General features: G+C 39.0%; 1 protein-coding gene across 1 annotated transcript in view; it reads right to left on the bottom strand.

The window, feature by feature from the left end:
- Positions 1 to 13,992, bottom strand: part of mgarpa (mitochondria localized glutamic acid rich protein a) — a 34,445-nt gene that overhangs the window by 3,645 nt on the left and 16,808 nt on the right. The window contains exons 5-6 of the mRNA XM_062045374.1: positions 9,551 to 9,799; positions 2,153 to 3,330 (exon numbers count right to left, since the gene is read on the bottom strand). Of these exons, the coding sequence (XP_061901358.1) occupies positions 2,153 to 3,330; positions 9,551 to 9,799 (1,427 nt within the window). The remainder of the gene's footprint in view (positions 1 to 2,152; positions 3,331 to 9,550; positions 9,800 to 13,992) is intronic.

Below are 13,992 nucleotides of genomic sequence, written 5' to 3'. Positions count from 1 at the left end.
TGTTTGATAAGGTTGAGTTCATAACTTTGTAAAAAAATATGCTCGAACAGACAAAAGGTCATCCTCTTAACTGTTACTTCAGAGCTACAATCATATACAATTAGGGAATATTTGCTCACCTGCTGATTTTACAATGATATGTACAGGACAGAAATGAATGGTAACTTTTTTGTAACGGAGTCAGAATGTAAAATAAAATCCTGAAACAACATCTATCAAGGGAACTAAGTATTTGATCCTATTGCAACATAGTACCTAGTGTGTGAAAACCTTGTTGGCAAGAACAGAGGTCAGACATTTCTTGTAATTGGTTACCAAGGAAGACTTCGATCAGGGAAACAACCAAAAAGCAGAATGTTTCTACTTGGATGATGTTGGACTAATATTTAGTATTCTGGGCTGGTCCCTCAGCTTTCTCGCAATCATCCTTACTTCACCAGGTGGAATCTTGGATGAAGCTCCAGAGGCACGGCGATTGACTGTTACTTTTGTATTCCTTCCATTGCTGAATTACTATATCAATAGTGGTCTCTTTCTTAAAGAGCTTCTTGTTGATGGTCTTGTAGTCCATTTCAGTTTTGTGCAGGTCTACAATGGTCCTTTGACAGTGCTTTGGTCTTGCTGTGGTGGTGGAGAAGAGACAGCTTTCTTTTATCCACATAACTAGATGAGATTGGGTAGGCTACTTTCCTAAAAGGGCTAGGGCTAATTGTGTGCACATACCCGGTCTGTGGGCGTCAGAATGCTTGTTGATCATTTGAGCATTGAATATGTATTTCCCTTAATGTACCAGTGTAGTGAAAAAATAAGTTGCCTCTATATTGAAGCTATTATCATATATATCTGATTCATGACACCAAAAGACTTCCAAAGTTTGCGAATAAATACATATGATCAAAATAGTATCAATCTCACAGAGATTCCCGAGCCATTTTGAGAGAAGATGAGGAAGCAGACATCGCATGACGTAGAGGTAGGGACCACAGATGCCTTCATCACCAACAACAATGCAAATCATGCAGACTTTGTAAGAGTCAACAATTACTTTGGGCAAAATTATCATCCAGAACTTTATATTGTTGATCCTGAATATAAGGAGGATGAGCTACAAGTTTTAGAAGCTCTGCTTAATAGATCCAGCTTTAGTAAAACACAAAGCATCATGTAGCAATATTGCTAAGTGCTAAACAAGAAATACAAACTACAAACATAATGAATAAGAATTAATCATGACGCACATGAAGGGTTAACAAGAAAAAGTCTCCCTGCAGACATCTCTTCGGTTGTGTGTGTTTGTCTCCATCTCTGGGTATAAATTGAATGTCACAGATGACCAACTTCTAATATTTGGTTAATATTCAGGTTACGATATGTATAAAGAGTATTGTTGGTGGGTTTTGAACAGTTATTTAGAGGGTTTTGTGGGCAAAAAAAAAAGCGGCCGTTGACTACATTGTTAGCGAACCTTTTAAGTATTTATTTACACCTTAGAATGCATAGAAAAAAGAAAAACATGTGTTCATATCTTACTTAAGGGTTGTGAATTATAGACAGCACATTTCTCTCCAATTTTTGCATATTTCCAGAATGACTGATCTGATAATATTGTCAGAGTGCAGAAAAGTTCGTCCAGCGACGTCAATCTACGAAAATTACCAAAGACGTTCGAAGTGGAATATTTTAAATGGCTGACTGAATTTGTGGCATTTTGTGATGTTTGAACTATGTTTTTACATACTTTGTGGATCGTAAATATGATCGGATATGGTTTAATGGTTACAATGAAACACAATCAAGCATATAAAATCAACTTATTTTTCCACTCTACTGGTACTTTAATCAATACAAATTAATTTAGAACCTTTATTTACGGTTACTTTATTTTTTCAGGATTTTATTTGACATTATGTCTGTGATTTTACTAAAATTATCATAAAATGTAGGCATGTTTAATATCTTTGTAAGGGGGTAAACAACACAATCAGCAAATACTAATTTCCCCACCTTACAAGGTATTGGTGAAGAAATACATTTCTGGGGTGACAAATGTATTTGCCCACAATGGCAATGTAAATGTATTAGAGTATCTCCGAAATAAAACACATCTTCAATGGTCTAAAATCAGTTATTTAGGAAGAACAAAAACACATACCTCATCTTCTGGAGCTGGGATAATTCTTCCACTTATTGGTGCCACTCCTAGAACCCTAGGTGATTTATCTACCTTAGGTGTTCCTTCCAGAACCACAACAATGAACTCCCGTTTGGGTTCTTCTTCTCGGGTCTCCACTGGAGCTGGCGATGCGTCTCCCGCTATCAGGCTAGTTAGGTTGATATTTGATTCTGCAGCAGCCTCCTCTGTTGGAGGAACATCCTCAATGACTGGTTCAGTCTGTATTGGTAAGATGGAGTCCTCAACAACTGAGGCTAACTTTACTTGTGCATGGGCCTCCTCAATCACTTCTGCCAATAGTTCTTTAACGGTTTGTGCTGCGTCTGCAGTCACAGGGGCCTCCTCAAACAGTGGTGCAGCCGCAAATGGTGCGAGAGCCACCTCATTTACTGGTAGTTCATCTATCAGGGTAGGATCCTCCTCCACAACTTGTGACACAACTGATAATGGGGCCTCCTCAATCACAGATGCAGCAAAGACATCCTCAACATGTGCAAGCACTTCCCTAACTACTGGTGCAACGTCCTCTGCAGTTGCAGCTTCCACTAGTGCAGAGTTTTCTTCAATGGCAGGTGCAGTTTCCAAAATTACTGCAGCCTCCTCAAGCATTGGTGCAGCCTTTACAGGTATGAGCACTTCCTCAACCACTGGTGCAACCTCTTCTGCAGTAGCAGCCTCTATTATCGTAGGGGTTTCTTCAATGGCAGGTGCAGCTTCCAAAATTATTGCAGCCTCCTCAAGCATTGGTGCAGCCTCTACAGGTATGACAACTTCCTCCACCACTGGTGCAACCTCTTCTACAGTTGCAGCCTCCACTAGTGTAGACGTTTCTTCTATTGCAGGTGCAGCTTCCAAAATTATTGCGGCCTCCTCAAGTATTGGTGTAGACTCTACAGGTATGAGAACTTCCTCAATTGCTGGTGCAAGGTTTAATAGTGTTGGAAGCTCCTCCACTAATGGTACAGCTTTTGTTGGCCCTGAGATGTCTTCATCTGCGTCCTTGTATTCCAGTATCACAGGTGAACATTCATCCATGGATATAATTTCTTCTGGTGGAGGGGGTATATCCTCTGGTGCTGCCTCATCAGCAACTTCAGCACACACTGCTTCTTCCCTTACTTCAGTTATCTCCGGCGTAGGGGATACTGTCTGCAGCACTGCAACATAAAATTCAGCCATCCAAACATCACTGATGCTGAAGTTGTATATTGTTCTATTCAGTTCATACTACATGAGTTTGGTAACCCAGGTGAGCAAGTGGCAAATCTTTTAAACCGGCAACATACAAACAGCTACATGGGGAACATGCCCATAGTGTACATGCAATGTGTATTTGATTGAAGATATTATCCTCCAAAAAACTTTAAACGTCTATTGGAAAATCCCAAACAATCACACAGAAACAAGGAAAAAAATGAATGACAGTAGTAATTCCTTGTGGGATTATATCAGCTTTATTTCATGGCTGTTCACAGCGCTCATTATCCAGTTATATGCTAAATAAATATATGATCACATATGGTAGGGATATAAATTGAACATACAATTTGGATTTTGGTAAAGGAAAAACATGTTGCAGCACGTTACCTTAAATACAAAAGGTAAATAAGTGAACCTACTCTATCTACTTGATTGGGAAAATTAAAAAAAAAGGTTCCACAGTTTCTCAGCTATTCAAATTGCATAGGCAGCTTTATGTTCAGTGGAGAAAATAAGTTTGTGAATCCCTGCTGATTTTATAAGTTACCCCTTTACAAAGATAAATTGTGTACAGTTTATTGTAACCGAGAAATGTTTAGGACAAATCCAGGGGGAAAACAGTAAATAAATATAAGTTAATTTTGTATCATTAATTGACTGGAATAAATACATGATCCCCCCCAAACACAGAAAGCATTCTGAGCCCCACTATGTCCACACATTATTAGAAAAATACTCATCTTATGTGGTAAAGACACAGAAACACAGAAAGTATCTCCTATTTACAGCAGCATTGGGAAGAGTGTAAAGCTTCCAAATTACCTCAGAAACAAGACTGAAATGACCTTAAAGACAATGATCAAAAAGCTTGGTAAGAAAGAGACAACGATTGGTGCAATGATTGAGAAATGGAAGAAATACAAGTCAATCTCCATGCATGATTTTACCTGGTCGGGTGAGGATGATTGTAAGAAAGGTGAGGGATAAGCCCAGAATTATAAGGGAGGAGTTGATTAATTATCTTAAAGAAAGTTGGGTCCACCGTCACAATTAACACACTTTGCTGAATTGAGATCCTGCAGTGCCATCAAAGTCTCCCTACTCATGCACAGGTCTATCTGAAGTCACTGAACAAACAAGACTTGAGATAATGTGATGTGGTCAGATCAGACAAAAATTGAGCTCTTTGGCATCAACTCTAATAGTTCTATGCAGGAAAAGGATGGACTAAACCCTCCAGGTTGTCAGTGAAATATTCCCAAGGGTGAAGGACTTCAAATATCAAAGGATTCTGTTCATGAGTTAAGGAAGGCTACCCCAATACTTCTTATCAATGCTTCCCTACTACATTGATAAGAAGATTGGCATAGCGGCTAAAACAGAGGTCGGCAACCTTTACTGTAAAAAGAGCCATTTTGCACGTATCTTACACTAAAGAACAATTCCATAATTCCAAAAATTCCTTAAAAGACCATATGAAATTTAACGTGCATCGGGCCCACATATTACATTTAAGCAAAAAAGAACACCGACTTACTCTAGCAATATCCCCCCAAAAACATCTTAAGTAATACAAACATTAATTCAGGTCACAGTGGTAATAATAGGATGTAGTGCACCAATCATTCTTACTAAGGGTGACACATTATCACCAAAAATAGCAATAATTGAATTGTACACAACTAAAAACATCTTCACTTTAACTATTAAACCCTGTTCTCACAAAATAGCACACTAAATGTCTCAGGCACTGCACACAGCCAGACACCTTTTTTTCCATCAGTGACAGGTCAACACATTTACGGCATTGCAGAAAGTCAGATATTATGAATCTGTTTTATCAAAGATACACAATTCCTCCACACTTCATCTCAGAACTCAGCAGAGAAAGCCTCAACAAGGAGGCTCTCTCTAGGTTGTCCTCAGACGAGCCTTCCATCGTTGTCTCCAGTCATCCCGGTTATCCAATTGTCTGGCCAGCTCGTTGGTGCTTTGTGCTCCCGCATCATTCTTGAGTACATCCACATATGTTACAGTGGGACGTCCTTGTGACCGGTGCCCATGTGTTGGCTCCCACAGTACCAGTTTGCTGGCTGGCAGCTCCTGGTGTCTTTGGCAGTGTCTGCTATTTTGTCACTCACTCTGTGTATTCCAGCATACAGATTGTCATTGGTAACATGTGTACTCTTGCTGATGTTGAGCATTACACGTAAACCACCGTCTAGAGACTTCTGCAGGGTTGGCTTCAGGGTCCAGCATTCACTGCCATATAGGAGAACAGATTCCACAGTCACATAGAAGAAGCTGAGTTTGATTTGTAGGGGGAGATTGTAGTTCCACACACTGGCCATGCCGTTCATAGCCCTCCATGCAAGTGCTTTCATCACTTTTAGATCCTGCTCTGTTGAGTTGACCCTTGAGCCCAGGTACTTGAAGTCATTGACTTCCTTCAGAGCAGTGCCTCCTGTTGTGAGAGGTTATAGGTGATCACCTCGGTTTTCTTGACATTCAGCCGAAGGCCAACATTGGCGCACTCTGACTCCACTCTGTTCAAGAGCTCCTGTGCTTGCTCCATGTGTTTGGAGAGCAGGCTGATGTCGTCCGCGTAGTCTAGATCTGTCAAAACTACTGCAGGGGTGTCTTCTTGACCTCCTTGGTGTAATGGTAAGGCCTGCTCACGTCCATTGATGGCCTTCCTGAGCGCGTAGTCCAAGACTATGACAAAAAGGAAGGGGGCTAGGGTGTCTCCTTGCATTACCCCGGCCAGGATGTCAAACTCCTCACTGTCGCTATCTGGGGACACCACCTTGGCCCGTGTTCCTGCATACATTGCCTCTATTGCCCGGAGCAAGTTGGGAGGGACATCGTAGGCCTTCAGAATCTTCATCATTGTGCCTCAGCAGTGTTTCCCATAAACTGCCAAGATACCTGTGGCGGTGGGGGCATGGCTATGGGCGTGGTCACCATGACATCATCAAGTAATTTGTATAATTTACTACAATGATATGATTTTCTCTAAAAAGGCTCAAAAAATGTATACTTACTAATTAATAATAACAGTTTTGTTTTAAACGTCCATCCATCCATCCATCCATCCATTTTACAATATAATTACAACACTTTATGTACATATTTATATACAAATTTGAACAATAAGTTATTAACTGAAATATATTTATTAATTGTGGTTCTTACAAAAAATATATCTTATAAAATATAAAAGCTAAAATGTCTCTTAAAGCTCTGCCCCTTTAATTAGTGCATACTAAATAATTTAACTTTAGCCTACTACTACAACCATATTATTTACCAGCAGTATAAAGGGAAACAGAGGCAGAGGTGTCCTGCCACAGTCAGTAACAAATAAACAGATTTTAGCTAACTGCTTAGTTGCTATTACTTTTACCATCATATTTGTACATGTCGTATTTGCTGATGTTGCTCTATTGTTGTTGTTGTTGTGTTTGGTGTTGTTGTTTTTGTCTCTCTGTCTAATCCCCCTCTTGTCCCCACAATTTCCCCCTCTGTCTTCTTTTTTCTCTCTTTCTATCCCCTCCTGCTCCGGCCCGGCTGCACCAAATGATAATATAAATACATTTAATAAAGTCAAATACAAATAAGGCAACAAGAGAAGTATCCTACACATCTCTTTTGTAAAGTAAATCCGAACAGCCGATATGAGCATCCACATCAACTATATGATTTGCCTGAGAAGCTGGACAGGACAAAAAAAAAACAAAAAAAAAGACGAAAAATCTATTTGTGGCGGACGTAATTCTTTCGAGCAGGCCGCCACAAATAAATGAATGTGTGGGAAACACTGCTCAGTGTATTGAGTCAAACGCCTTTTTGAAGTCAAAATAGCACAATACAGCCGTCAGGTTGTTCTTCTTCACCTCCTCGATTATTCTACTCAGGGCCAGGATCTGGGCTAGTGTGGTAGATTTGGGCACTGGGATGATGTTGGAAAGAGACCACATGTCAGGCAGCTTGTTGCCTAGCAGGGCAAGGTTGCAGAACTCAAGGGTGATTCTTTACGACTTATTTACGATCTCTGGTGGTAGCCATTTGGCCCAGCACTCTTACCCTCTCTCAGCGTGCTATTCGCCTTAGCAAACTCAGTAATCATGAAAGGACCGTCCTGAATGTTGAGGTCATGGAGGAATGATGGTATCTCTTCTGAAGGCTAAAGGCTGAAGAATTGCATACATGGGTTGCTGACCTATGATCTAAATAGTCAATTCGTTGCACCGGACCCAGCCGTCATGTTGAAAAGAGACCAGAGTTGGAAGGCAAAACTCTTAACCAGTCAGTGTACGTTCCTACAATCACCAAGGTTAGAGGCTTTCGGTATGGTGGTGGGCCCTGCGATGAGGTGGCGACTTGTCCAGGGTGTCCCCCACCTACCGCCCGAATGCAGCTGAGATAGGCTCCAGCACTCCCCACGACCCCGATAGGGACAAGCGGTAGAAAATGGATGGATGGGTATGGTGGTGACCAAAAGATAAAAATTGCGGATAAAATAGACCAAAATTACTTTCTTCCACAGGAAAGCTGGACTCACCCTAAAGCAGGGTTTTTAAACTGTTGGTCCACGGGCCAAATCTAGCCAGGGAAGGACACTAGACCAGCGCCTGAATTTAGTTAGAAACTTTGGAGGGACTAATATTTTTGCAGCAATTTAAATACAATAAAAACACCAGAGTAGTCCTATTGTATAGTGGAATATGGACCAGTGGAAACACATAGGCATATCCTTGCATTGATATTGTAACCTCCTAAAAAACAACGTCCACTGCTTTGGACACTAATGGATAAAAGGGGCTATTTTTTTTTTAAATTTGTAACTCAGACACAAAATAGACAAAAAATTCCCACTACAAAGAATGCTGGTTCCAAAAATAAGAATGATAGTGTAGAAATGTAGCCGCAAGAACAATTTAGTTGAATAGCCCTGCCCAAAGAGGTTAGGACCTTGATAATCCAGAAGAAGCCCAGAGTAGAGCCACTACTTCACATCAGTAGGGGCCATTTAGGTAGACTCGGGAATCCAGTCTATATGTCCATTAAATGTCTCCCTGATCAGGATTTCCAGGCATACCCACTCGGGAGGAGGCCCTGGAAGGATTATGTCAAGCAGCTGGTCTAAGAACTGAAGGAGGTGGACAGAGACTAGGAAGTCTGGTCTTCTCTACTAAGACTGTTGCCCCTGCTACCCAGACACAGATAAACAGAAGAAAATGGATGGTTGGTGTCAACCGGACTCAACGTTTTTGGAGGCATATAAATTCTGAGTATGATCCTAACAACAATATCCGTACTGTCAAACACGTAGGTGAAAATATTCTGTTTCGGGATCTTAAGATGTGTGCAAACCTGGTGACCATCTACAAGAAACTCCTGACCTCTTTGCTTGCAAACAAGGGTTTCTAGAAAAAAAGTACTAAGTCACCTTTAGCTTGGACATACAATGTGTTAAACCTTAATCAAATACAAATAGAATAAAAATTTGTATTTAATGGTAATTTTTCTAAAATTATTTTATATTCTGTCCATCTCCATGACAATACACCTTCAAAAATATGGACAGTTTCAATCTTAGTAAGAGGGTAAACTTGCACAATCAGCAGGGATCAAATACCATACTTATTTTCCTCAATGTACATAAGAAATTGATTACGATTTAAGTAAATTCTTTAGCTTAATCTACCTAGGAAATGTACATCCACACAAAGCTTTTTGTCATTAAGCAGGTAATACATGGACTATACATTATACTTGTCTTGCAAAGTGAATCAAATTGAAATGTTGACATTTAGTCTGATCAGATTTATTTCACCCATAACTGCAACTGAGCGCTCACACTGTCGTAACTCTCAACCTGTTAGATTACCAACCAGGCTTGGAAATGGTAGTTATTGTTGAAACTGATATGCACTGCACATAATTCTTGCCCGGTTCACTCCCTTCCCTCTTAGATCCCCTTAAATAAATAAATAAGAACACTACAACACTAAATTCACGTGAATTTAGGTTTTCTTTAAAGACAGTGATTAAAAGCCCTGCTAGCAGCAATGTAACCCTGAGTGTGTGCATGTATGTGTGTCCTCCTGAATGTGAAGGAAGGGCCTCAAGCTTCGGAGGTAGTTGTATCTTCATTAGAAGAGGAAGTCATACCGTTGCTTTCAGGGTCCTCAGCAGCAACTTGTTCAGCAATGGCATGGGCAGTCTCCTCAACATCTTCTGCTACTTGGGGCACTTCGTCTGCGTCAGCCTGCACTTCTTGGGCAGCTTCCGCAACTTCCTCTGCCACCACAGCAACCTCGGCAACAATTTCTACAACTGCTTCCGTCTCAGTCTCCGACTCAGCTGCTGCATCACCACCTCCTTCTTGACTGGCATCTTCAGCTGCCTCCTCTTCTGGGCCTACAACGAAAGAGCAAGGTTAACCAACCGGGCGGACAACATCTATTTTGTCAATATTTGTCTGTTTAGTTTCTCTATGAATCTTCTTAAAAAGCCTCACTGGGAAAAAACAAGAATGGCAAAAAATCCTTGAATCTTGACATGCAATTTTAAGATGTAAGCCGACAAATAATGTCATAAAAGCATGCTGAACATGACCACTATAAAGTGAAACGCATCATCACTTGGAAATGAGTATGACAAATCAGTTTAGAGGGGAACAGCACTTTTTTGGAATATTGCCTATCATTTACAATCCTGGTGTGAAACAAGAATACATGTCTTTCTTATTTTTGTACAGTCTGAATTGTAAAAAACTGCTTGGAAGAAGCGGCTAACAATTTAGCTCATGGGATTAATCTATACAACATACAAACACTGCTAACAACACTCAATTTACATACTGTGACCTGCATATTACCCAAGTTATAACAACATTGTTGTGTAAGAGTTTATGCCGAGGAACTACTTTTGTAACACAAAGCCTTGTTCACGAAAGCATAAGCTAACTATTGCTGCTACTGTTGCAAAATTGTCTCTGAGTTGGTAAAGATTTTTGTAAGATTTTTAATCATGCCTCACCCTTGTATATTAGAAGGTTGTGGCCATACGTTGAGAAGTTGGCCAACTTTGAAATCTAACTTAAACTCGCACGGAAGACACAGCAAGATGCTCGTTTGACAACAGCTTCTTTTTTTTTTTTTTAACCTGAGGAGTGACGATCAGGGTGAATTCATCATCTACACAGATAGCACAAGTTTTGTGCTAAAGGCTATAAACATCCCATTAGTCCTCATCTCAGTGAGAGCAGATATTGTACGGTGAATGTTTCGTCATGTTTGTGGTTTGTACTTCTTGTTTAGCACTTAGCAATATTGCCGCATGATGCTTAGTGTTTCACTATAGCTGGATCTGCTGAGCACCTCGCTTCTAAAACTTGCATATCATCCTCTGAATATTCAGGCTCAAAAATATAAGGTTCTGTATCATCATTTGTCCCAAGGTAGTCGTCGTTGGCTCTCATGAAGTCTGCCATGATTAGTAATAGTTGTTATTGTTGAAGGAAATAGTGAATGTTGTGATGCGCTCTGTTAAAAGATTGCGCCCAATAAATAATTTACAGTAATGCTTAAAATGACCAAAATAAGTAAATACTACATGTTATTATGAATGTGTCTGTTACTACAATACATATATACTTACAGCATGTATATAAAACGTAGGAAGTTTTTGAATGTTTTTTTGGAGCACTTTATAGGCAGAATACATCAAATTCCAATTACCTGCTTTGTTGACGAGCAACTTGCTGCATTTTCCTAGCGATGTCTTTGGGTCTAAATTGAATTTCAAAGTTGACCTACTTCTCGGCATACGCTTGGCAACCTTCTACTATACAAGTGTAAGGCATGATTTACAACGTAGAATTCATTTAAACTTAGGGGAAATTTAGCAGCAGCAGTAGTAGGTACAGTAGTTAGCTTAGTGAGCAAGGCATTGTGTTACTAAAAACAATTCCTCGGCAATGTCGTTATAGCTTGGTTAATATTCAGGTCACGGCATGTAAATGGTGGACTTTATAGGCAGAATAGATGAATCCCATTATCTACATTGTTAGGTGGCTCGTACTAGCAAGTTAAGATTTAGACAAAAAAGCTAGACATGTGTTCTTGTCTCACGTAGGTATTTCAAAAAAAAAGTGCAGTTACCCTTTAAAACATGAGAAAGGAGTATGATATAAGTATTAAAAAAAAAAAAGAGTAGCTCATTTCCATCCAACTTTTCACAGCTAATCAAAATTATTCAAATTCAGTCCAAAAAATATAAATGCAGCATTTGTTTGAATAAAAATACTATGTTAGGGATATAATATCAAACCAATTAATTCGGAAGCCTCTTTTACAATAAATTTGCATTTGTGGATGTACTTTACGGTCGGGCGATTACAGCAAAGATGAAAATCACAGTTAATGTTCAATTGACCTTGATTTCGGTTAAAACATGATTATCCCACGAATCTACTACTCTACTTTTTGGTCGATGGCATCCTTATTGTAACCAAAACATATACTAATAACCGAGACTGCAGTTTTACGTCGGTGAGAAGCTCTATGGGTCAGTTTCCATTACTTAATTATCGGCCAGCCCTAATGTACAGTACATAAGTTGAGACTCGCAAAGGTATAAGTAAGCTTGGATATACATCATGACAAATGGGAATTTGTAACTGTTCAAAAACCTGGGATGAGAGCATCTTAGGCATGTGCCCTTTTCTAGCAACGGGGATCAAATTGTAAAGTAAGTGAAAAATATACAATAGACATTAAAATTCTACCTTTGTGTTACAGTTTTAGAATTCTTTGTCATTTGTTACCTATTTAATATTTAGCTATGTCTAGCTGAAATATACAAGAAGATGAATGGAAAGAGCAATAATACTGTGTCTTTTGAATCATAAATATATTAAGATTACGACACATTACAAAACAACTGCATGCAAACAGGAAAGACAAGGCAAGGAGACAAAATGAAATAATATTATAATGGTGAATGCAATGGTAATAGAGGGGGAGAAGTTGTAGATTAGCTTACCATCCAAATAACAATTTATTAGGATCCCTGTGTCACACTTTGCGTGCCATCTGATTTATATGTTGTTTTTGGCTGGTCCTAATCTTGTTTTCTTTTTCCTTAGTTACTACAGCCAGGCGGACCCACGACCCACGCCTGCATCCCATCACTAATCTACACCATATTTAAGGTGGAGGCTAGCGGCAGTAAGGTCTTGGATCGCTGCTACTCTGGAGTTGTCCTTCATCTTCCTGCCTCTCCTCCAGAGTTTATTCCATTCGCGCTAAGTATCATTTCTTGCTGTTTTTATACTTTTTGCCGAAACCCTGAGTTCTCCCTTTTCGTCTCCCACGGCTGGCGTTCTGTATACGCCTTTGGAGAACTATTTTTGAATTTGCTTCAAGGCTGTCATTAAAAGACTATTTGACTGCAACAACGCAACTTCTCTGCACCTCGGGGTCCAAACCCTAACATAACACCTTGCACATTAATGTAATAGTGAGGTAAAAAATGTTGTACGTCATTCCTCTTGAAGTGAAAGATTGCTCCAGCTATTGCTTTAGCCATTAATGAAAACCTCACTGCTCCAAAGAAGTAAGTTAACCTCGAGCACACTAATGCATTATAACAAAGGGCCCCATGTACAGTAAACATTTTAAAAAGGGAAACACATATATATACATACATATATATACATATACATACATACATACATATATACATATATATATATATATATATATATATATATATATATATATATATATATATAAAATAAAAAGACAATATAACCTCCATAATCATGGATGCATATATAAAAGTGCAATATATTTATCTGTACAGTAATCTATTTATTTATATCTGCACCTTATTGCTCTTTTATCCTGCCCTACAACGAGTTAATGCAACAAAATTTCGTTCTTATCTGTACTGTAAAGTTCAAATTTGAATGACAATAAAAAGGAAGTCTAAGTCTAGTCTAAGTCTAATATGTACAACACAACTTTGGAAATGTATAATTTTTTGCCCTGCTTGTCAAATCATTATAGGTGAACAACAATCCTAGAGGCAAGAACCTAATACAGCAGATCCAATTTATTCCTACGTTCCTTGAGCTGGTTGACATTGACATAAACTGTTGCCAAAAAAACTAAATTAAAACAACATTTACTACTTTTGCCAGAGACAAAGAAAATGGGCAATAATACAATATTTTACAATTTACCTTACCGAAAACATTATTTCACCAAAGATATCAACCACGGATATTCAACTAAATTGTTTTAGGGGCCACATATCCAGAAAGCTGAACTCCCTTAACTATTAGTTTCATTTTTTTATATTCTGGAGAACCTCCTGTACATTTGATTTTGGTCTACTTATTTTGTCAGGAGTTACAGGAGCGCTCTGATGTTTTGAAAGACCTTCTGCAAAAAAAGCTCCTCAAAGATCATCTTTATGACAGCATTCTAGTGTTTTTAGGAATATGCTGCAAATTGTCTTTTTTTTTTTTTTTTACTGAACTTTCTGGCCTCCAGTTAAATAGCCCAAATGATAAAAAAAGAGGACCTAAAATAGAACCTTGA

Source organism: Entelurus aequoreus, linkage group LG04, assembly GCF_033978785.1.
Source record: "Entelurus aequoreus isolate RoL-2023_Sb linkage group LG04, RoL_Eaeq_v1.1, whole genome shotgun sequence".
Classification (NCBI taxonomy): Eukaryota; Metazoa; Chordata; class Actinopteri; order Syngnathiformes; family Syngnathidae; genus Entelurus; species Entelurus aequoreus.
Note: the sequence above shows the minus strand (reverse complement) of the source record. Positions and strands in the feature narration are given on the sequence as shown.